Below are 22,117 nucleotides of genomic sequence, written 5' to 3'. Positions count from 1 at the left end.
GTGCCAAGACAGGGGCTGGCAGCAGGAACATATGGACAGGAGCAAATGGGATCTTCTACCCCTTTTGGTGGCAGCTTCATCTGAAACTAACCCAGTCATGCAACTGCATCCTTTGAGCAAAGCTGTCCGTGGGTGGGTTTTCATGAATTAAAGTCAAGGAAGAGAAAAGAGGATGATGGAAGAGAGATTTTAGAAGCGTGCTTGAGACAACTACCTGTTTGGAAAACATCTTGGATCTAGTTTTGGTTGTCTGTGCTATGAGACTGTGACATGCAGGTCTTCGCACTACATTTCTGTCTGTGCAAAGGTGACAGTACAAATGTTCAAGTGTACATAAACCTGTGCAGGTGAGCTCATCGTCAGGCTCTCCATGTCTTTAGCACCTGCTCGATAAGAGAGTAGAGGAGGGGGTGACAGAAGGAAATGGAGTTTTTTAATTACCTTTGATGAAATCAGAAAAACCACAGTAGTTCTCTGTGATGCTTCGCACCCGGCATTTATTTTAAATACTTCTAGTGTAAGAGCAAAAGTAGTCCAGATACTTGCTTGTTTTGACTGACTGCAGATTAGAATGACTTTTGTTGTCTGTTTCATGGGATTTTCCTAATGGAAGCAACACAGTTCCTGGAGACAAAACATTCGTTACAAGGTGTGAGACAAGCAAGGAGGCGTTGATTCAAGTAGTCACAGGTCTCTGATTCATAGCGGGGTTGGGTTTGGGGATTCCCCCAGCAGTCTGTGGAAGTGATGCATGGCTGTTGGCCTCATTGACTCCTTTAGCTTTAAGCACTCTAAAACAGCCATTCAGGTGACTTTTTTTAAAAAGATATGTTTTCCCAGTGTTACATCCATTTTCTTGTTAGGCTGGCAAAGTTTCCGTTGTTGTTCCTATGAAAAGCACATAAGAAACATAAGATGATTTAAAGACTTTTGACATTCACACTTGCGGAAATACCACTCATTAAGTTGCTGCTTCCAGCCTTCATCACTGAACAGTTAACATACAGACACCAGGGCAAATTATCCTGTATTTAACTTACTCTTCTCTATGACAAACTCTCTTAACGTTTTTATTTCTGAATACCCTTTGACTTTACTTGTGGCTTGTAAGCGTGCTACTTGCCATGCTTTGTACACTGCTGTGGCATTCAGAATAGAGATGTCAACACTTGGTAGAATAGTGGAAGAATTTCTGTCCCAATTCTAGCCAAAGGCAAAACTCACGTGATTTAATCAGGGCAACATTTCTTCTAGAAGCGTTAGTCCTAACTTGGCTTTGGCACTGATTCTTGAGCAGTGCTGCAATCTGACTTGAAAGTCCAATATCTCAACTATGAGGTATTTACTGTGTTAACGTCAAAGGTGCTATGAACTTTGCGCTCTTACAAGAAATAAGTATTGTACGAATGCTTTGTATGTAAAAATAGCTGTATTTGGCGCCCGATGTAAAAATGAATAATAAGAAGAAATTGTTTTTAAAACCTATTTCCACAAAAGCGTGATGTCCTCCAAAGTTATTCTTTTCTGCTTTTCTCTATATGCATCAAACCAATGACTTAGCTTTTTTTTTTTTTACTCTTACTGTACAGTTTCCTGTAAAATTATGCTTCTTTTTCATTTTCTTTGTAGGCAACAGAGATTTTGCTCCTGATGATCCACTGGAATTTAAGTCTCATCAGTGGTTTGGAGCCTCTGTGAGATCCAAAAATGATAAAATTCTGGTAGGTTTTTGATGCCTTTCAAAAGTCGCCGTATTGGGATACTTTAGTGGAAGAAAATGTGAAAAGATATGGATAACTCTGAATTTAGAAAAATCCCACTAATGAGTGTGACTTGTCTTTTTTCAGAATTTATCGGATAGCCTTTTTAAAGTCTTTATGAACAAAGGTTGTAGCATTTTTGTCTGGTTTTGAGGAAAGTAGTAGAATTAGTTTTCCTGAAGTTAGAATGTCTTAAAAGTTCTAGATGAACTCTTTACACCTGTTGCTTTAACAAGTCATTATTTCTAAAACTCTTGCAATAAATCAGCTATTTCTAAAAATACAAACTGATGATGATACTTCTGCCCCAGCGCTCACAGTATAAATCTTCTCTAATAACACATGGTACATCTGCCAAAATTTCTTTTGGTTACTATTCTGTAGAAAATTGGAATTCCATTGTATTATTCTATACCTCCCCAACATTTTGAAGAGAAGTTTGATTTCTCACTGTCATGTTATACCTTCCTTAGGCCTGTGCCCCATTGTACCACTGGAGGACTGAAACGAAACAAGAGAGAGAGCCTGTAGGAACTTGTTACCTGCTCGCAGGATCTAAATCTGTGGAATATGCACCCTGCAGGTCAAGTAAGTGTAGAGCACTTAGTTGCTTTTCCGTTGGGAATTTCTCTCGTGTTGTGTACGTTTGAAGTGGAGTGTTTTACAGGTATTTCCCCCTTCCATGTATAGCCTCATAGCAATTAGAAAAGAAAAAACCCCACTCAGCTAGATCCAGACATCTGAATTCTCCTCCAGTTGTCGCGTGGGATGCAGACCTTGCTTTCTCTACTGTAGGCCAGAGGAAAATCTTAGATCCAAGTGGTGTTGGAATTGAGGACTTCAGTTTTTGGAAGGACCACTTCTGTAGTAATCACTCAAGCAAAATTATGTAGCAAATCTTTTTTTCAAAGACCAGCTCTAGAATTTTCTGAAGCTTAATTATTGTTATTCAAGTAATTTAAAGAGAAAGCTCATTTTAGAAGACAAGGTTTTTTGCGAGTATGTTCTGATTTCCAGGTATGCATACATAGGTAGCGATGCATTCGTTTAATTATATTAATTCTTGAACATCTTGAGTCTTATTTTCCAAACGTTTTGCATCCATATCATGTATTCGAGGTGGTAGATTATTCAGATGCTTATAACCATTTTTTTAAAATACAGGAGTCTAAAAGTTGAATGTTCAAGCTAGGATTTTTTTTTTTTTATTTGCTGAAAATTATTGGTGAGCAGCAGGAATGAAATCCAGTGTGGTCCAACATAAAAAGTTGTTAAATAAGCATATATTAAACTAAATCATGGTAGTTAAGTAGTCACACTTGTAGATAAAGGGGTCTCAACATTCATACTCTGGAGCTGTATAACAATAACATTAAGTCAGCCATAACAAGTCTTGTTGGGATGAGTCTAGAGATTTTTTTCAGCCAGATATGATTTTTATTTTTTTTGGTTTTAAGACAATACTTGAAACAACTTACAGTTATGTACCTTTCACATTTTTATTCCATACCAAAAGAAAAAAATTATTCCCTATTTTCCAGAGCTCTTATTTCCTGAATAAAAATTGCAAACCTTTTTCCCCAAAACTTTTGAAGATTAAATACAAAGAAACACGGAGTTGTTCTTTACTTTGACTGTGTTAAGCTAGACCATAAGTTAATGTTATATGTATGTTAGGCCAGGCCTGAAGTTGGTACAGCATTTGGCTGTGAGTTGTTGATGAAGAGAAAATACTGATTTAGGAGAAAAAAAGAGTTCAAGTTGAGGAGCGCAAGGTTACTGAGGAAGATGCGTTGGAAAGTATCCATATAATCACCTGGCCTAATACTGATAATACTTATTTTATTTATTTTTTTCTCACTTTCTTTTCTATCCATTCTTTTTTGTAGCCACTATCGATGCAGATGGACAGGGATTTTGTCAAGGTGGATTTAGCATTGACTTTACGAAGGTATGGGTTTCTTTCTCAATTCCTGCGAGTCAGCCGACAGTTGGAAGTTAACGACAACCCTGATACGGACCACATACAAGCACAGCTATTATGAAACTAAATGTAAACTACCATTCCTTGGGGGGGGGAAACACAACCAAATGCGTGGTTGTGAATAAACAAAAATAACTTCAAACCACTCTGGTATTATAAACCTGTTTCTCTCTACATCTTCACAGCAGCATGCTTTCACCTCTTTCAGGAATCGCATCCTGAACAAATAATCCGCTTTTCCAGCCTCATGCTATAAACCTGTGTTGCAGCTGGTCCTCGAGTGAAAAAAGCTGTAGTAGCCAGGCTTTTTGAGACACTTATTTTGAAGAGATCAGTGCATAGCTAGTGTTACTTCTTGAGGAAGAATAACTTACTGCTAAAGGGAACTGGTAAACAATGTTCTGTGAATTATGTTTTGTTTTTCTCATCAGATAGCAGAAGTAGACTTTTTTTGCCACCTGTCGTATGTTTCTTATACGTTTATGTTCTCCCTGCCTTTTATACTTATTTTTTCTTTTAAAATTCACAATTACTTTTTAAATCCAAGCACAATAAAACTGTGCGCAAACCTGAGAACTAACTATAGCTTTTTTTTATATTGTGCAGCTAAATTGTTTAGCACAGTCTGGATATGTTAAGACCATGCAAGTCCTATTTATGATGTGGCAATTTTTTGGGTTTCTCACATCTTTTGATTGGGTCATATCCCTTCTCTCTTTGCCTGAGGACACTTGTTTTTCCTCCAGAGGAAAGTGCAAAATGCAGTATAGGACTGTAAGCGTTTGAGTTACTTTGCATCCACCCCTCAGGCTTACTGTGCAGACTCCAGCCCCAGTTAAAACCGACCTTGGGCTCTAATCCAAAACCCAAGCTGAGTGGGCAAACCTGGATGTAAGGTATCTCCAAATCTCTGACCTAGATTTTTCTGAGTGGTGAATATGGGAGTTTTTAAGATTAAAACCCGAATAAGTGGCTTAATTATGCAGCAAAGCCTATGGCCCAATTCAGTACTTATGGAGCAAATTCCCAGCATTGGAATAGCTAATGTGGTTAAGGTTTCATAAAATCGTTTGTGGATTGCAGTTGTACCAAGAAATACGGAGTGGGGAAATTACCTCACAGCTTTTCTGAATTAAACTTTTCTAAAGATAAGTCACAGAAAGTGGCAGGGCCAAAAAATGAAACTAGTTTTGTGTGTACTGACCTAAAAACATGTTATCATTGCCTTGTCACAGTCTTAAAGTTTCCTCCTAATTATGTTTCTGTCGTCTTAGATTTGTGTGGGTAGAAGGGTCTATTACAGTAAAAGCAAAATTCTACATAGAATTTTAAATGGATGAAGTAAAGAAGCAAGTTACTGAAGGCATATTGTTTGTTATCTTAGCATTTTACAAGATGCTTTTTTAATGAATCATTCCTTCAAACAATAAAATGCATTGGGGTCAGTGAAGCTGCTGTGATATACATACATGGGATTACTTCCCATAAACATAGGACATGTTTTCTTGTCTTTAGATATGCTTGATGTGTTTTTTCTTTTTTTTTTTTTTTTTTTTTTTTTTCTTTTCTTCCTCCAAGGGAGACAGAGTGCTACTGGGAGGACCTGGAAGTTTTTACTGGCAAGGTGAGATATGTCATTTGAGTCACAGAGAAGTTGACTACTTTGATTTGTCTCATTATCCTCTTAGTCATTTGTATCCACACTCCTTCAATCACTGTCAAAATCTTTGTCAGTAAGAAAAATAATGGAAATATTTTTTTTTCTTCATCCTTCAAAATATTTCCTGAATAATCAAGGCAACCACAGATGAAAGCTGAAGTAATAATTTTATAGCTAGGTCTTTGGTCTTTGAAATAACTTTATGACCATTTTAAAGGCATTTTCCCAGGAATATGGAGTTTGTTTCCACCAGCAGGATAAGTTTCCTTTAGGATATTTCGCTAGTTGTTTCAAAATCTACATGTTTTGTAATTTCTGACACACGAACAAAGCATGTATTTCCAAGGAGAAATGTACCCTGCAAAGAGAACTGTATTTTCCTTTGACGGCAAACATGTATTGCATTTGTTTATACTGACCTCTTTGTGCCTTGGTGCAGATTTTACCTCTAACTGCACTGTGTACACAGAATATTACCGATGTATTTTGCTCATGTGGGCTTCAGACAGTATTTGTTTGCAGGATCATTCAGCGCTTAGCTATAGCTCTCTCTTGAAAAGATGGTCCTGCTACCATCAGGTCATAGCTGCCGAACTCTGCTGCCTGTTTTTTAATGCGAATACTGATGTTTATGAAAGATCTTCTGTATCACGCCACCTTACATGTAGATGCAGCAGCACAGGAGACTTGTTTCCAGCCCTGTTTTAAATTCTGAACAAAATGGAATGATTGAAACTAAACTGCAGATACAGTACAATATAGATTGTTTGTGTATTCATTTTAATGCTTTTTGGCAGAAGTGACATCTCATCTGCCAAAACAACCTTCTTCTCTTCTACTACTGCCAAAAAAAAAATCTCAGCTGTGAATAGAAGACAATATTATACCTCTAAAAACTAGGTTTTTCACCCCAAATTTTTATTCCACGTTCTGAGATGCTGGAGGAGTAGTTTTCCCTATACTTCATACATGTATGAATACGTATATGAAGCAATTGCTCTTCTGAAAAAAAAATATTAATTTTTGTGATTCAAGATTGAATTTAAACTCAAAGAAAAGACTGTAATGAAGTCACCATCTAGTGGCTAATGAAGTGAAAACAGAGAACGCCGTAATACACTGTGCTCATCTTGTTAGCTGCTTCTCTGCCATGTTAAGCTCACGCGTTATGGTATTTAGACAAGGAGCGATGACTCAGTTCCGCAATACCATAAGCATATGCTTACTGTTACCTAACGGAGCAGTCCCATGTAATTCTGGGCTTACATGCAGGAGCGGCTTCTATTTTCAGTGAGAGCTCTTTGTCTGCTTTTCATTAAATATGGGCATAAATCTCTGCTGAAGTAGGATCCAAATTTTCGCTTCCACACGTCCTAGTGCTGCTGCTGTTGACTATTTTCTGGTCGGTATTGTGGAAGAATTGTTGCCTTAGAAGCAAGCGTTCTGTAATGAGTTCTGTTGCCTATTGAATGAGTGCATGCGTATTTTATATGTGGTTTTAAGTTGTTTTGTTTCTCTTTAGGCCAACTTATTTCTGATCGAGTGACAGAGATTGTGGCTAAATATGACTCCAAAGTCTACAGTACAAAGTATGATGACCAGTTAGCAACCAGGCCTGCCAGTGCTGCTTTTGATGACAGCTACTTGGGTGCGTAGTTTGAAGAGAAAGAAAACCTAGATGTACTTGAAAAACTCCCTTGCGCTCTTCATATTTAAGTCTAAATCACACTGCTATTAATGCAATACTTGACAGATTACTAAAGAGCTACATACCTAAGAATGCAAATTTACATATGACGGAAGCTTGGTTATCTTGCCATAGGCTTGTTTCAAAAAGCACCTGATGAAAAAAAATAAATGGAAATACTTCCAGGAATTTTTGTGCTCTGTGATTCAGGCCGAATATAGGAATGGTGGAGGTATGATTTTTACGTGAGAAGTTAGTTTCATACCTATTTACTTATTTATTTTTAGAATAGCAGCTGTTTCTAAATAGTCTACCAAAACAAAATAAAAGTGTGAAAGAATCATGTTTGGGAAGAAAAATAATGAAGAGAGTCCCTTAGAGGAGGAGTGGGAAGTCATCATTTAGCTTCTCATATGTCTAACTGGTTTCAGAAAAAAGCAAGGATAGACCAGGACAGTTTCCAGGATGATAATTTTAAAATTTTCATCTTCTGATCTCAAATTCACGGATGCTGATGAATTACAGTCTACTTATTTAGCTATTCATAGCCTAAGCTACTTAGAGGCAATATTTATTCTATTGTCTTTTAAGACAAAGTGAGAGGACTGTGCATAGAGACCTATGAAGAGAGTAAAGAGAGATGGAAATGTTTAATAAGGTTTTTAAAGTCATTTTCTAATTTTGTCTGTTGATCAGGTTATTCAGTGGCTGTTGGAGACTTCAATGGTGATGGCACAGAAGGTAAGACCCTTGCTTCAGTAAAAAAAACTACGTTCATATGCTGGGCAGGTCTTTCAAATAAACGGTATAGAACAAAGGATACAGTGCACAGGAAAATGTATAAAGCGCTGGGAGCGAGCTGCCCTGTTCAAGGCAGTCATTGTGCTTTGGGTCCTGAATGTTACCTGAGTGTCTTGCTTTATATTTCAGACTTTGTATCTGGAGTCCCAAGAGCAGCAAGAACTCTGGGCATGGTAGGAAATTCGAAACATTAAACTTTAAAATAAATAAAAAAGGTTAATATTGTTGGTATGCTGTAATGTGTATTTCTTCATGTGCAGGTGTCTATTTACAATGGGAAAAACATGTCTTCCATGTACAACTTCACTGGAGAGCAGGTATGTAGCTTTGTTCAGCGTGGTGGGTGACCAGGAGGCTATTCTTACAGAAAGGTGATATGTGGAGAGAGTATTTAGGGTACTAGAACATATAAATTCTGTATGTTACTAACTTATGTGCCAAAGAAAAATTTTATAAAGCGTGTAGGAATCTTAAAAATACGTATTCTGTGAGTGCCTGTTTTGTAGTACTACTTGGAAAACCAGTCTTATTTAAATGAAGGAAATGTTGCCTATTTTGAGAATTGGGAAGGAGGACTGGATCGTGAAAGGGAGGATGGGGAAGGTAACTGATCAGTTTACTTTCTAACAGAGTGAGGAAGAGAAAGGAAAATAGGAGACAAAAAATTTTGTGGTATATATAATCTCCCTAACATCTTCCCTATGCAGCTTTCTATAAGCTTGTTTGTGTGTTTATATCACAACAACTCACAAATGCGGTTTGAATTTTGTTTTCCAGATGGCTGCCTATTTTGGGTATTCGGTGGCTGCCACAGATATCAATGGAGACAAGTAAGAGCCCCCTTTTCCCCACTGCCACACAGCTTGTTTCTGGAAATAAACCCAGAAGCTTTTATTAAAAGGTCTTTCCTACAACATAGATTTCTGTTTTCATTACTGGTTTAACATGTATCTGCGCTACATACTTCCTCGTTAGCACTCTACATTTATTTTAACAACTGTAGATTTGTTTGTGTCTGTATTGACATGCTTTAAATGCATTGAAATTTGGTATTTGGTATATTTGTACTTACTTTGTCAATAAATATTTGCATTCAGTTGCAATTTAAAGATAGGTAACTTTCATCTTAATATTGACTTTGGTGCTGAGTTAGTCCTACTAATGAATGCTTAAGAGAATGAAGCTGAATTTTCATGCTCTTACTGAAGAACCTTATCCTTCTTTGATCCAGTTATACAGATTTGTTTATTGGAGCCCCTCTTTTTATGGATCGAGGTTCTGATGGGAAACTTCAGGAGGTCGGCCAAGTTTCCATTTGCCTTCAGCGAGCCTCTGGAGCGTTTCAGATCACAAAGCTGAATGGTTTTGAGATATTTGCAAGATTCAGCAGTTCAATTGCACCTCTGGGGGATCTAGATCAGGATGGCTTCAATGGTAGGACATTATATATTGATCGGTATTTTCAGCTCATAGATGAAATCTAGACAGCACACTGAATGTGGATTCAGCACACAAACATTAGGCATTCTAACCATGACTGAATGTTGGACACTAAGGTCTAGACTCCTTTCGATGCTTGTATGCTACTCCCAAGAATGCGAACAGGAGTTACATGGATGCATCGAGCAGAGACTATACCATTTAAACTACAGTATGGATTATTTTAGCTGTTACACGGATCAGTTTATTACTTTCTAAGTGATAAGTACAGTAGAAATTCGATGAAGTATCTGACTCTCCACTGCGGCTTGTTAGGATCTTCAATATAATTATCCGGTTTCCATTGCTTAAAGCCAATTTTCCTCTCCAGAAATACAATGATGACTGAAAAGAAGGATTTGTTTCAGAGAGCTGGTTAAAAATCTTCTGATAGAAGAGATTTTCCTGAGAAAAGTCTGGATTGTTATTTTTTTTTTATTTCAAAATGGAAGAGTCTGGTGAAAATATCCCATAACAACTACAGCCAACTGTACCAAGAGCTGAGTGTCTTGAGCAAGTATTTGGATGAGAAGTCTGCGTCTGATACAACTGAAGCTGTGGACTCTCAAACCTGTTGCCAGTGCTTCTTGTTGCATTCCCTTAGGAATGGAGAGCAGTGAAGCAGACAAGAATCATATAGTTTTGGGACAGAGACTTCCAGGAATCCTAGGGAGAACACTTTGTGCAAGTCGTGCTCCAGTGTTTCCTGAAGAGTGGTAGGAATTTGAGTTCCACAAAAAATGCTCAATTTTGTTTTTTCCATTCTGCAAGCTAAGTATTTTTTGAAAGATCAAAAATTATAATAGGCTAATATTTCAAATCCCCAGGTAGCTCTAACTTTTTTTTTAATTAAATCCTTGGCATTTAATCTTCAGCTTTCTTTAATTATCTTGGAAAGATCTCATTCTATATCTAAACCAGTCATATTTTAAAACCCTGTAAGAAATGCAGAAGAGATGTAGAAAGCAGTATAATTTGTTCCAGCAACTTATCCATTAAGTGATATTAAGTGGATAAGTGACTTTATCCATTAATGGATAAAAATGGATTTTTAGGCCAAGTATAAGTATGTTAACTTCATAGTCTCCTTTTGTTAGAATGGTTTGGGTTGGAAGCGATCTTAAAGATCATCTAGTTCCAACCCCCCTGCCATGGGCAGGGACACCTCCCACTAGACCAGGCTGCTCAAAGCCCCATCCAGCCTGGCCTGGAACATTTCCAGGGATGGGGCAGCCACAGCTTCCCTGGGCAACCTGTTCCAGTGCCTCACCACCCTCAGTGTAAACAACTTCTCCCTAATATCTAATAATCTTCCCCTCTTTCAGTTTGAAACCCCTCGTCATATCGCTCCACTCCCTGATAAAAAGTCCCTCCCCGTCTTTCCTGTAGGCCCCCTTTAGGTACTGGAAGGCCGCAATAAGGTCTCCCCGGAGCCTTCTCTTCTCCAGGCTGAACAACCCCAACTCTCTCAGCCTGTCCTCATAGCAGAGGTGCTCCAGCCCTCTGATCATCTTCGTGGCCTTCCGCTGGACCCATTGCAACAGGTCCATGTCCTTCTTGTGCTGAGGGCTCCAGAGCTGCATGCAGTACTCCAGGTGGGATCTCACCAGAGCAGAGTAGAGGGGCAGAATCGCCTCCCTCGACCTGCTGGCCATACTTCTCTTGATGTAGGCCAGGATGCGGTTGGCTTTCTGGGCTGCAGGTGTGCATTGCCTGCTCATGTTGAGCTTCTCGTCCACCAGCACCCTGAAGTCCTTCTCCTGAGGTCTGCTCTCAAGCCATTCTCTGCCCAGCCTGTATTAGTGCCTGGGATTGCCATGACCCAGGTGCAGGAGCTTGCACTTGGCCTGGTTGAACTTCATGAGGTTCGCACAGGCCCACCTCTCAAGCCTGTCCAGGTCCCTCTGGATGACATCCTTTCTCTCCAGCGTGTCGACCGTACCACACAGCTTGGTGTCGTCAGCAACCTTGCTGAGGGTGTCCTCAATCCCACTGTCCATGTCACCAACAAAGATGTTGAACAGCACTGGTCCCACCACTGACCCCTGAGGAACACCACTCATCAGTGGTCTCCACGTGGACGTTGAAGCCATTGACTGCAACCCTTTGAGTGTGGCCATCTAGCCAGTTCCTTATCCACCAAGTGGTCCATCCTTTTGTAGTGTAGCAGTTTGAACAGGATGTATATTTCGGAGCTCAAAATGCCATTTTATGCCATTGTTTTTGATGAGGTTAATGTTTAGATTTTAATTGCTAATAGTATGCAGAATTAGTGTGAAGATGCAATATCACTGCAGCTATTTACAGAAGACATTGGAAGGGTTACAGCTGATAGCCAAAAATCTGGTCACTTGATGAGATTATCCAAACAATGTTTTGATTCCATCATATTTAAATCTGAAATACACTGTAGATGAGAAGGTCATAGCAAAAGCTGCCCCTTTGTGATTACTTTGCTATTATTTAGTCTGTTTTTTTTTTTAATTTTGTTTTTCCTTGCTCTGTTTCATTTTGGGAGTGCTAATTAAAATGCTTTCCATCACAGTATGGTGCAAGATTGGAATTTCTACTGTTTTCACAAAGTTTGTAAGGATGAGTCAAAAATACAAAATGGTAAACTTTTGAGTCCTTGTTCTTTTCATGAAAGTTTCTCAAATTTAAGGAAAGCGGAGGGAATAATGTAATTACTCTGTATGGTGTTTAGTATCTAAACATTTTCATGTTTGGTCTTTGACTGCAGTACACTTCTAAAGCTGTCTTTACAAATAGTCCAATTAGCATTTTGTTTATTAGTGTTTATTACTGACTGATAATGAGTACTCTCAAATTTATTAAGCTGCAAGAGATAGTGTAATTGCACTAATTGAAAGTTCTCCATAAAATATGTTGCCAAGCCATGATCAGGATAGGTTGGAATTTGATATTTACTATTGTTTTAGGCTGATCTAAATTTTCCAGAATTATTAAAACGTCGCACCCTTTGGAGGAACATGAATGTGTTAATGAAATGGGCAGATAATCCTGCTTACTTTTGTGATTTGGTGCCAACAGTGACTAATTCTGGGTGTTTAATACTCTCAAAAGCATCTCAAATCCATATGATTTGGCTGTATGTCAGCTACTGAAGTGCAGAAGTGTTTGCAGAACTATTCCTTTCCCTCTTCCCTCCCCATGCAAGTGTATGATATATGCTCTTGTTAAACATCTGTACTTTCTGGAAAATCCAGCATCCAATTAAAAAAAAAAGGTGTTGATGTTCAAAGGCCAGTTGCATTTCCTCCCTGCTGACACACATTGAAACTGTAATATCAGAAATTATTGATCAATGTAAGCACAAGAATGTTCTCCTAGCCCGTGTCTGGAGATGCTGACAGGCGTTCTTTTGGTTTACAGATATTGCAGTTGCTGCACCATATGGTGGAGAGGACAAGAGAGGACTTGTCTATATCTACAATGGAAGAGCAAATGGTTTGAATGCTGTCCCATCTCAAATTCTTGAAGGGCAGTGGGCCGCTCGCACTATGCCACCCAGCTTTGGGTACTCGCTGAAAGGAGCCACAGATGTGGACAAAAATGGATATCCAGGTCCTTTGCTCTAAATGTCACTTCAGAACAACTTAATAGTAGCCCCACCTGTGACTAACAGCATATTCTAAAAAATAAATTACAATGTGTATTATGTCTCCTTTCTTCCTAGACTTGATTGTTGGAGCCTTCGGTGTTGATACAGCTGTTTTGTATAGGTGGGTATCCCCTTATGCTCTTACGTAAGTGCGAGCAGAACGAAAGCTCAGTCCCATCCTTGAGTTACAAAAGAAAGCAGGATAGGGGAAGTCTGAAATCCTGCCACTTCACCTTCCAAACTGCTGGGGCTAAAAAAAGTTGTACTGCTCTTCTCACTGAGTAAATCTACAGTCTACTATCTGTTGCTTATGTTTCTCAGTAATCTATAGTTAAAAGGTAAATAAGCTGTCTTCAAGGCTTTCTGAGTGATGGTTTTCTAGATTCTGACACATACAGGGTGCTGCTAGCTATTACACTGCAATCCCGACGTTCTCATCCAAACTTGCTCATTTTGGGCAAATACCTTATTTGACTGTGCTAGAAATAGATGGGACAACCTCTTAACACAATTGTCCACGTTCTGACTCTGATGGTAATGAAAGGGCACGGAAAAGCTTCCTGCTTTTCCCTAATCTACTAAATGATTATTTGTTATTCTTGCAGTTTTACTAAATATTCTCTAAGCGTGTATGTGTATATTTCACAGTTTGATGGGGAGGATATTGTCGAGCATGGTGCTGAATGCTGTTCAAGAGGATGTTTTCTTTGCAGGGCTAGACCGGTCATTAGAGTAAATGCTGCCCTGGAAGTTAATCCAACCATTCTAAACCCCGAAAACAAAGCCTGTTTGCTGTCAGATGTAAAAGTTTCTTGGTAAGTTGCGTATCTTTGTTTTCCCTTGGGGGGGGGACCTTTTTGGGTTTTATTTTTATAGGCTTTCAATTTTGAAAGGATTCAGGAAGTCTAGTCAGCTAGTTAAAAAAAGACGATCAAATACAGATTATTTTTTTTTTCCTGAAAGAACGGACAGTGGAAAATAAGAACTCTTCGACAGCAGTGGAAGGACCAACATTGTCTTCAACAGATGCTAGACTGACTGCTCACTTACATCCTGCCTGCAGAGACTGCCAGTTGTCTCTGTTGAGTAGAGTAAGATCTTCCCAAGATGGTAACAGAGCACACAGCTTTTGCAATGTTTTCACCCATTAACTTAATTTTTAGGTGAAAAATAGAGTGGGTTTATGGAAGACGCTTAGAAAATGACCTGCTCTGCAAACTGGTTTTGGTTCTTGTTCCTGGACTATTATCCAAACCCACTTTTCCTTTCTAGTGCTGACTTAATTTTCAGCTCAGTATGCCAGTTCCTTCTAGTTTTAAAAATAAATGAACCATGTTTGATTTCAGGAATAAACACTCTGCTTCACAGGTGACTATACCTATATGAGTCAAGACTCGAAAGCTTTGCATTGCTGTTTACTTTTAGGTTATAGTTTATCTGCCACCAGTAGAAAACAGATTTTGGGAGTGAGCTAGGGTCTCAAAAGAGAATGCTTTGGAACTGAGAAAAACAGTGAAGAATTTTAGAAGGAAATGAGAGAAAAAGTGTGTGAAATTAATCTTTTTTTTCTTTCCTCCAAAACAGCTTCAAAGTAAAGTTCTGCTTAAAAGCGGATGGCAAAGGAAAGCTCCCTAATACCCTCAGTAAGTCCTGATAGTTTAAAAACTTTAAAGTCTTTTCATATTGTTAGCAGACACGAGCACTGGTCATCGTTCTTTTTCATTATTGAAACAGTTGGCTACCCTTCACAGCACAATCCTACCAGTTCAATAACCGTATACATCTATATGACTGTCTTAAGCAGGTTTTTTTGCTGAAGTTGTGTTGAAATCGGTGGGATTTGAGCATACTTGGTACTAAAGTACCAAGTTTACGTTTAATCTCTTAGTGGAACTAGTCTTGGAAAGTCCCTTGTACTTTACAGAATTGAGATCAGCTCTCGTTGAGGGGAGTTTTCGACAAGAATATTCAAGTATGTGCATTGTTAGGCCTGAAAAAATACAGACAAACCACAAGGGAGTTCTCCCATTTCTGTTGAAATCATGACCTTCTGATTGATAGCATCAGATTCTCTGTATTGGAATCAGGAAAAGATTGTTTCAAACACGTTTTTAAGTTGTCTCTAAGATTTTGTAGTGTGGCGGACAGCCATTTTGTCTACTGATTATAAAAACTTTTCCTTACTTTCTGTATGATATGTGTAGAGGTGGTATGATCTGGAAGATTAATGTAAATAACTGTTACATATTTTAAATTTCATTCTATATCAAATATGTGATGGAATTAGATTAGCAATACGGTGAAATATTTATGTGAAAGATTGCTTTAAAATTTTTGGGGAGGGGGAAATTAACTTTTGTTCTTGCAGTTCTATAGCAATTATAAATGTTTTGGTGCTCTTACGTGTTTCCAGTTTTTAAGGAAAAAGCAGAGTCTAATTTAGGACAACAACAGTGCTTGTTAAGTACTGTATTGAGAACTAATGTAGTACCAGATTTTATATTGAAAGAACTGGAAGTTTTAAAAACTCCAAGTACTAGGTTTTTATTGTAGCTGAAATCAGCTTTTAGCTGCATTTCTGATGGGAACCTGCACTATGTTTAATTGAATGTAATATCCCTAACCTAAATGCTTTGGATTGGACAGATTTCCAAGTGGAGCTGCTGTTGGATAAACTTAAGCAGAAAGGAGCCATAAGGAGAGCTCTCTTTCTCCACAGCAAACAGCCTAGCCACTCTAAGAACATGACTATTACAAAGGGGGGCAAAATGAATTGTGAAGAACTTGATGCCTTCTTGAGGGTAAGTAGCCATTTGCGTTTTAGGCAAATAATTTTGGTGTATTGTCTGTTACAAGTTTCTTGTGTTAAGTCTTTAAAAAAAAAAAAAATAGAAAAAATAAATGCTAGAGAAACTTCATGCCCAATGGATAGACCTAAAATTGCTAAATTCATCTGTCTGTCCTGGGTTATTACTGCTGTCAAAGGATGAATGATGGATATTACTGTGACTGAGGTCCTGGTCACTAAGTGGATTGGAAATTCAATTCTGAACTTTGTTACAGACTTCTTGGACAAGTCATCTAGGCACAAAATTAGTTATAATTTCCAAGGAACATGAAAGTCAATAAGCAGAGGTTGTACTTCTACTTGGAGGTAAAAGAACAAAGGGAAACAGAATCATAGAATCGTCTAGGTTGGAAGGGACCTTTCACATCATCTGGTCCAACCATCAACCTAACTCTGACAAAAACCATCACTAATAATAAACCATACCTCTAAGCACTATGTCTGCCCGTCTTTTTAATACCCCCAGGGATGGTGCCTCAACCACTTCCCTGCACAGCCTCTTCCAATGCTTAATAACCCTTTCAGTGTAAACATTTTTTCCTAATATCCAGTCTAAACCTCCCCTGGTGCAACTTGAGGCCATTTCCTCTTGTCTTATTGCCTGTTACTTGGGAGAAGAGACCGACCCTCACCTCACTACAACCTCCTTTCAGGTAGTTGTAGAGAGCAATGAGGTCTCCCCTCACCATCCTTTTCTCCAGGCTGAACAACCCCAGCTCCCTCAGCTGCTCCTCATAAGACTTGTTCTCCAGACCCCCTCACCAGCTTTGTTTCCCTTCTCTGGACAAGCTCCAGCACCTCAATGTCTGTCTTGTTGTGAGGGACCCAAACCTGGACACAGTACTCAAGGTGCGGCCTCACCAGTGCTAGATGTCCTACAAGGGGACAATTGCTTCCCTAGTCCTGCTGGCCACACTGTTCCTGATGCAGGCGAGGATGCTGTTGGCCTTCTTGGCCACCTGGGCACGCTGCTGGTTCATATTCAGCTGGCAGCTGACCAACACCCCCAGGTCCTTTTCTGCCAGGCAGCTCCTCAGGCAATCTTCCCCGAGCCTGTGACGCTGCATGGGGTCGTTGTGACCCAACAGCAGGACCCGGCACTTGGCCTTGTTGAACCTCATACCATTGGCATCGGCTCATCGATCCAGCCTGTCCAGATCCCTCTGTAGAGCCTTCCTACCCTCAGGCAGGTCAACACTCCCGCCTAGTTTGGTGTCATCTGCAAACTGACTGAGGGTGCACTCAATCCCCTCATCCAGATCATTGATAAAGATATTAAAGAGAACTGGCCCCAACTCTGAGCCCTGGGGAACACCACTTGTGACCAGCCACCAGCTGTATTTAACTCCATTCGCCACCACTCTCTGGGCCTGGCTCTCCAGCCAGTATTTAACCCAGCGTAGAGTACTCCTGTCCAAGCAAGCCATGGGCAGCCAGTTTCTCCAGGAGGAGAAAAGCGGATCTGCAACTACGAGGCAAAGATCAGCAAATAACAGAGGAGACAGAGAAGGTTGAAATCTTAAGTTTGCTTTTTCTGTCTTTTTGTTTTAGTCCCCATAAATGTGGACAGATGCTAACACAATTAAAAAAGGTCACCTAGTAGAAGAAACGTTGCCTGAAATAAGGAAAGACGTGTGAAAGTGTAGCTATGTAAGTTAGATGCAGCTCAGATTTATCTCTGAGCACTTATAAATCAAACATAAACAATATTTACTCCCCTCTCAAAAAAAACCAAAAAACCCAATAAAAATACTAGTAATCATTAAGGACTCATGGAGGATAGGTAATACCTTTCTTTGACTGGCCTTGTGAGTGGGATATATATGGAAATAGACATCCCAGATCTCAATGTTAGTAAAGCTTTAACACTTTTCCATCTGACATTCTCATAAAGTAAATGACATGACCTATACGAAATAATGTTAAATTGGATGCAAAACCAGTTGAAAACTCTAAGGAAAGAGTTATCAATAGGTTTCTGCCTACAGAAGATAGCTTTTGAAGTAAGATCCTGCAATGAGCTGTTCTAGGTTCAGTAATTCTCATTATTCTCAGAAACAGAATAAGGAAGCAGAGTTTATGCAGCCAGATCTGTGGCTAACGTGAAGCCAAGAGGTGGTTTATAAGTACTCTGAAAGGCAGGGTCAACATTTGATGGCCAGAAGGATTTGAAATGAACAGTGTGAAAGTCAGCAAATCCAAGTGCAAAGGAATAATTTTAGGAAGGAAAAATCACAAGTCCAAAGAGTAATATCTATGAGGGGTCTTAGAAGCATACTGAATTTTGTCTGACGGGAAAGAATGGAATTGTATAGCCCTTTAGGCTCCTCGCTGTTACAGCTCTATGACTCAATACTTCTGTATGCTCCAGTCTACCACTTGTAAAACAGGCACATTAGTGCTGAAATTGTCCATCTTCAAAATCTTCAACGTTTATGCTGCAGGTTTTCTGGTTTGAAAAGAGCTCAAAAGTTTTAATATTGTTTTGGGTTCCTTGTTCCTACTACAACATGAATAATATGTGAAAATACTGCTCGGTATTGCTCTTGGGATGTTTGTTGCCTGTAGAGACTTCTGAAGGATATCTTTTGTTGTTGTTATTTTCTTCACATGTTGTAATTGTAATTCAAATCTTTGGTTTCCTCAGGATGAATCTGAATTTAGAGACAAACTAACTCCCATTACTATTTTTATGGAATATCGTCTGGATTACAGAACAGCTGCAGATGCAACAGGATTGCACCCTATCCTCAACCAGTTCACTCCTGCTAATATGAGCAGACAGGTATACTCCTTACACAGTCTGTCATGAGAGGACCCAGAACCTATTTTCAGCTTTCAATACTTATTCAATACTCAAGTTCATTTTAGCACTTCTGAAAAATTAAGATACCAAAATACACATTTAGGCTTTAGTCTTTGAATTATGGAGGTAATGATGGTTGTTGTATGTGTGTCTTCTCTTTTTTTTTCCCTTCTCTCTGTGTCAAATTTCTTTTTCGACACATTATTCCTTAGTGCTGGACTTCCTTTTCACACATACTGATTAAGAGTTTTCTGAAGAAAAGCAGTTAGAGTAGTATTGAAGGTGTTAAATTTGAAGGATTAGAGTGTTTCATCCATTGCTCGTGCTATGCTGCTCTATGTATTTTTTGTTCATCCCTGGAGTTGTCTTAAGGTAATAAACATAATTTTTCTATTTCTGCCCTTAATACAAGTTTTAACACTTGTTTGTGAAGAGGACATTGGAGATGCAACTCAAGATGAACAGATTGTTCAAAGTGTGGAAAGAGGATTAAGATCTGTAGACACCGGTCCTAGAATTGCAGTGTGGCGGGATTAGGCACAGTGTCCCCCGTATATAAAACCTCATTTATTCTCTTCTGAGACTAAGGAGATTAAGATATCTCACAGGATCACAGAATGATAGGGGTTGGAAGGGACCTCTGGAGTCCCAGCTATTTAGAAACTTTTTCATTTGATGGTGAAACAGTATTATTGGAAATGTATGTTAGAACAGATGCAGGAATTATTAAAACAATATGCATTTGATTTTTGCATAGGCACATATTCTGCTGGATTGTGGCGATGATAATGTCTGCAAACCAAAGCTGGAGGTTTCCGTAGAAAGGTAAAGACGTGAGAAAAATACTTCAGGGGAAAAAGTAACTTCCCTACTTAAATTCTAAACTTCAGGAGCTTGTAATACTTTTGGTAAAAGGATATATTGAAGTCAGTAGGACTCCTCAATGTGTACAATCTAAACTCATGCTTATTTGTTATAAGGAAAACCCATTTTCTGCTTCGTAACCTGATGTCTTCAGCGGGTAATACAGGGAGAGCACACGCTACCTTCCCCCACCCCAGCCCCCACTATAAGTACACAGTACTTGTGTATTTGCTGAGCTGGGTACGCATAGCAAGCGTAAACCAGTTAGCTGCAACTGTACTACTGTTCCATTATCTAATACTAGACACACACACAAAGACGTGGACCCCAGCAAGGAGTGGCCAAGGCCTCTGTTGTCACAAGTATGAAAAGATTTGTTGGTGTTGGTAATTATCTTTTATTAAACGCGGAAAAAAGAAACAAGTTTTAACTCATCATTCTTACACGACTCTGGGTTTTTTGTGGTTTGTATGCTCAAAAGCCAGTCTCAGTGTATCATCTCTATTCATAAACATTGTTTTTTATGCCCTTGGCGCAGAGCTATAGCACGTGCATGTAGGTGGTACAGTTCACAAGCATACTCATTCATGCAAATGCTTCGGAAACATTTTACATCAGTGCAGGTATGGCTAGATTTCATTGTAGTGGAATTGAAAATACATTGTTTGGAAAGATAACTATTTTTGTTTCTGGAACAAACATTATTGCAGAGGTCATGGCTGTGTTCTGCAGTTGAGCCCTCCGTCAAGTTTTGTTACAAACGTATGCTTGTATCTCTGCTAAGTAGGCACGTAATTCAATATGCACTCAGTGATTTGGCGGTTCATAAGTGTTAGGTCTGTGTTAAAGAAGGTGCCAGTGTTTTTGCAGTTTATTGTAAATCTTACTGAAAATTTTTTTACAAAACAGCGTGTAATATTTGCTCCACTTTTGCGATTGTGGACATGTTTTTGTTTTAAACATAGTGTAGAGCTCTCCTGACGTTCGTGAAGCATACGTACTGCCTCTAGATTTCTCTAATGTCTTTACAATTTCAGAACATCTCTTGTTTCTGTAACTTCATTCAGTTCAATACACTTTTAAAACCTGAATGCAGAGCTCACTTTTACACTTGTTTTTTTGTAGTGATCAGAAGCAGATCTATATTGGTGATGACAATCCCTTGACACTAATTGTCAGTGCTCAGAATCAAGGGGAAGGAGCCTATGAAGCAGAACTCTTTGTCATTGTTCCACCCCAAGCAGATTTCATTGGTGTTGTTCGTAACAACGAGGTAAAATTCCAACTATCTTCCTTTGGGTAGTCACATTGCAGGTGCCGCTATGTAAGTCTGTGGGAGAGGGTCTGTCAGCGGTGATTTTTACGCTTCAATCTTAAGGCACCAAAAAAAGCGACAAGGTTCTTGCAAGCCCCAAGGCTATATATAACACCTGGCTGAATGGTTCCAGTTTAAGAGCCTACTGCTAGCAACAAAGGCGAATCATGTGTGTTGGAGCTTGACACACAGAGTTTACCTGCTACAAGTCTTTATTTGAACAGTGCCCTTATTAATTTATTTAAATTTAGACTTAGCGTGTCATGTGCTAGGTAAAGAGCTGGGTGCCTGTGAGGCAAAACGTGATGTTGGGTATTAGTATTCTCTTCCACTAAAGTATGTAGAAAGTCTTGGGTGTCAGTTCCCTTGGTGTAGTCAGGTCCTGACTACACAGAATATTAAAACTTATTTCCTGACTTTCCCTTCTTGTATTATAAAATGTCTGTATACCTTCTGTTTCTTTGGAGACACATGGGTATAGTCCAAATTTTGTTTTAGCCCATTTATAGCTATATATAAGTAATATACTTTCAGATTTTCTTCACCCTTGTTTTCATTCACCCCAGTGTAATCTATGATCACTCAATATATCTGAAAGTTGCAGAATGTTAAGGGGAAAACTATTTTCACCCCATATCAAAGGATTCCAACTTTGGTACCACATCATTCAAATATGTTGGACCATGCCTTGGTTTGGTTCTCCAGTTTGCTACTTTAGAGCTTTGTGATGCGGCTTTGTCCAAAATCTGATAGCTCCTCTAAGACCTCTTTTTAAGTAAGCTAATAAGTATTTGTGTTATTTTACCTTCTAGTCTTTATTTTCCTCTGGACAGTTTTAACCCTGGCCCAATTGCCAAAGCTTCTTCGCATAGGTTTTAAAGAATCACGTGGAGAATTGCTTTACATCACAAAAATCATCAGTGCTCCCCAACATAAGAGTATTGACTTTCTCTTTTTATAATCTTGGAAAGAGCATCTGTCTCATATCAAAAATATTTGTCTCCATGGAGACTTTCATATTCAGATTTTATTTAATTTCAGTGCTTGATCGTGTTAGGTTTGAGAAATTATATTAAAATTAATAGCACAGCATATCTAGAGTTTTTCTCCAGACTTTCATACAAGTGTCCAGATGTAAAGAATGACATTCCTTAATATTTCTTTCTGGTTTATTGCAGGCTTTAGCAAGACTATCATGTGCATTTAAAACAGAGAATCAAACTCGCATGGTAGTTTGTGACCTGGGAAATCCCATGAAAGCAGGAACTAAGGTAAGATTTGGTCCAACAGG

At 38.9% G+C, this 22,117-nt stretch overlaps 1 protein-coding gene across 1 annotated transcript in view; it reads left to right on the top strand.

The window, feature by feature from the left end:
- ITGAV (integrin subunit alpha V) overlaps positions 1–22,117 on the top strand; it is a 49,980-nt gene that overhangs the window by 15,387 nt on the left and 12,476 nt on the right. The window contains exons 3-21 of the mRNA XM_063341067.1: positions 1,630–1,721; positions 2,234–2,348; positions 3,650–3,711; positions 5,323–5,368; positions 6,927–7,052; positions 7,788–7,832; positions 8,022–8,065; positions 8,153–8,209; positions 8,670–8,722; positions 9,124–9,326; positions 12,765–12,956; positions 13,069–13,114; positions 13,707–13,808; positions 14,578–14,636; positions 15,640–15,794; positions 18,489–18,626; positions 19,405–19,472; positions 20,637–20,784; positions 22,005–22,097. Coding sequence (XP_063197137.1) covers positions 1,630–1,721; positions 2,234–2,348; positions 3,650–3,711; positions 5,323–5,368; positions 6,927–7,052; positions 7,788–7,832; positions 8,022–8,065; positions 8,153–8,209; positions 8,670–8,722; positions 9,124–9,326; positions 12,765–12,956; positions 13,069–13,114; positions 13,707–13,808; positions 14,578–14,636; positions 15,640–15,794; positions 18,489–18,626; positions 19,405–19,472; positions 20,637–20,784; positions 22,005–22,097 — 1,844 coding nt within the window. The remainder of the gene's footprint in view (positions 1–1,629; positions 1,722–2,233; positions 2,349–3,649; positions 3,712–5,322; positions 5,369–6,926; positions 7,053–7,787; positions 7,833–8,021; positions 8,066–8,152; positions 8,210–8,669; positions 8,723–9,123; positions 9,327–12,764; positions 12,957–13,068; positions 13,115–13,706; positions 13,809–14,577; positions 14,637–15,639; positions 15,795–18,488; positions 18,627–19,404; positions 19,473–20,636; positions 20,785–22,004; positions 22,098–22,117) is intronic.

Source organism: Chroicocephalus ridibundus, chromosome 7, assembly GCF_963924245.1.
Source record: "Chroicocephalus ridibundus chromosome 7, bChrRid1.1, whole genome shotgun sequence".
Classification (NCBI taxonomy): domain Eukaryota; kingdom Metazoa; phylum Chordata; class Aves; order Charadriiformes; family Laridae; genus Chroicocephalus; species Chroicocephalus ridibundus.
Note: the sequence above shows the minus strand (reverse complement) of the source record. Positions and strands in the feature narration are given on the sequence as shown.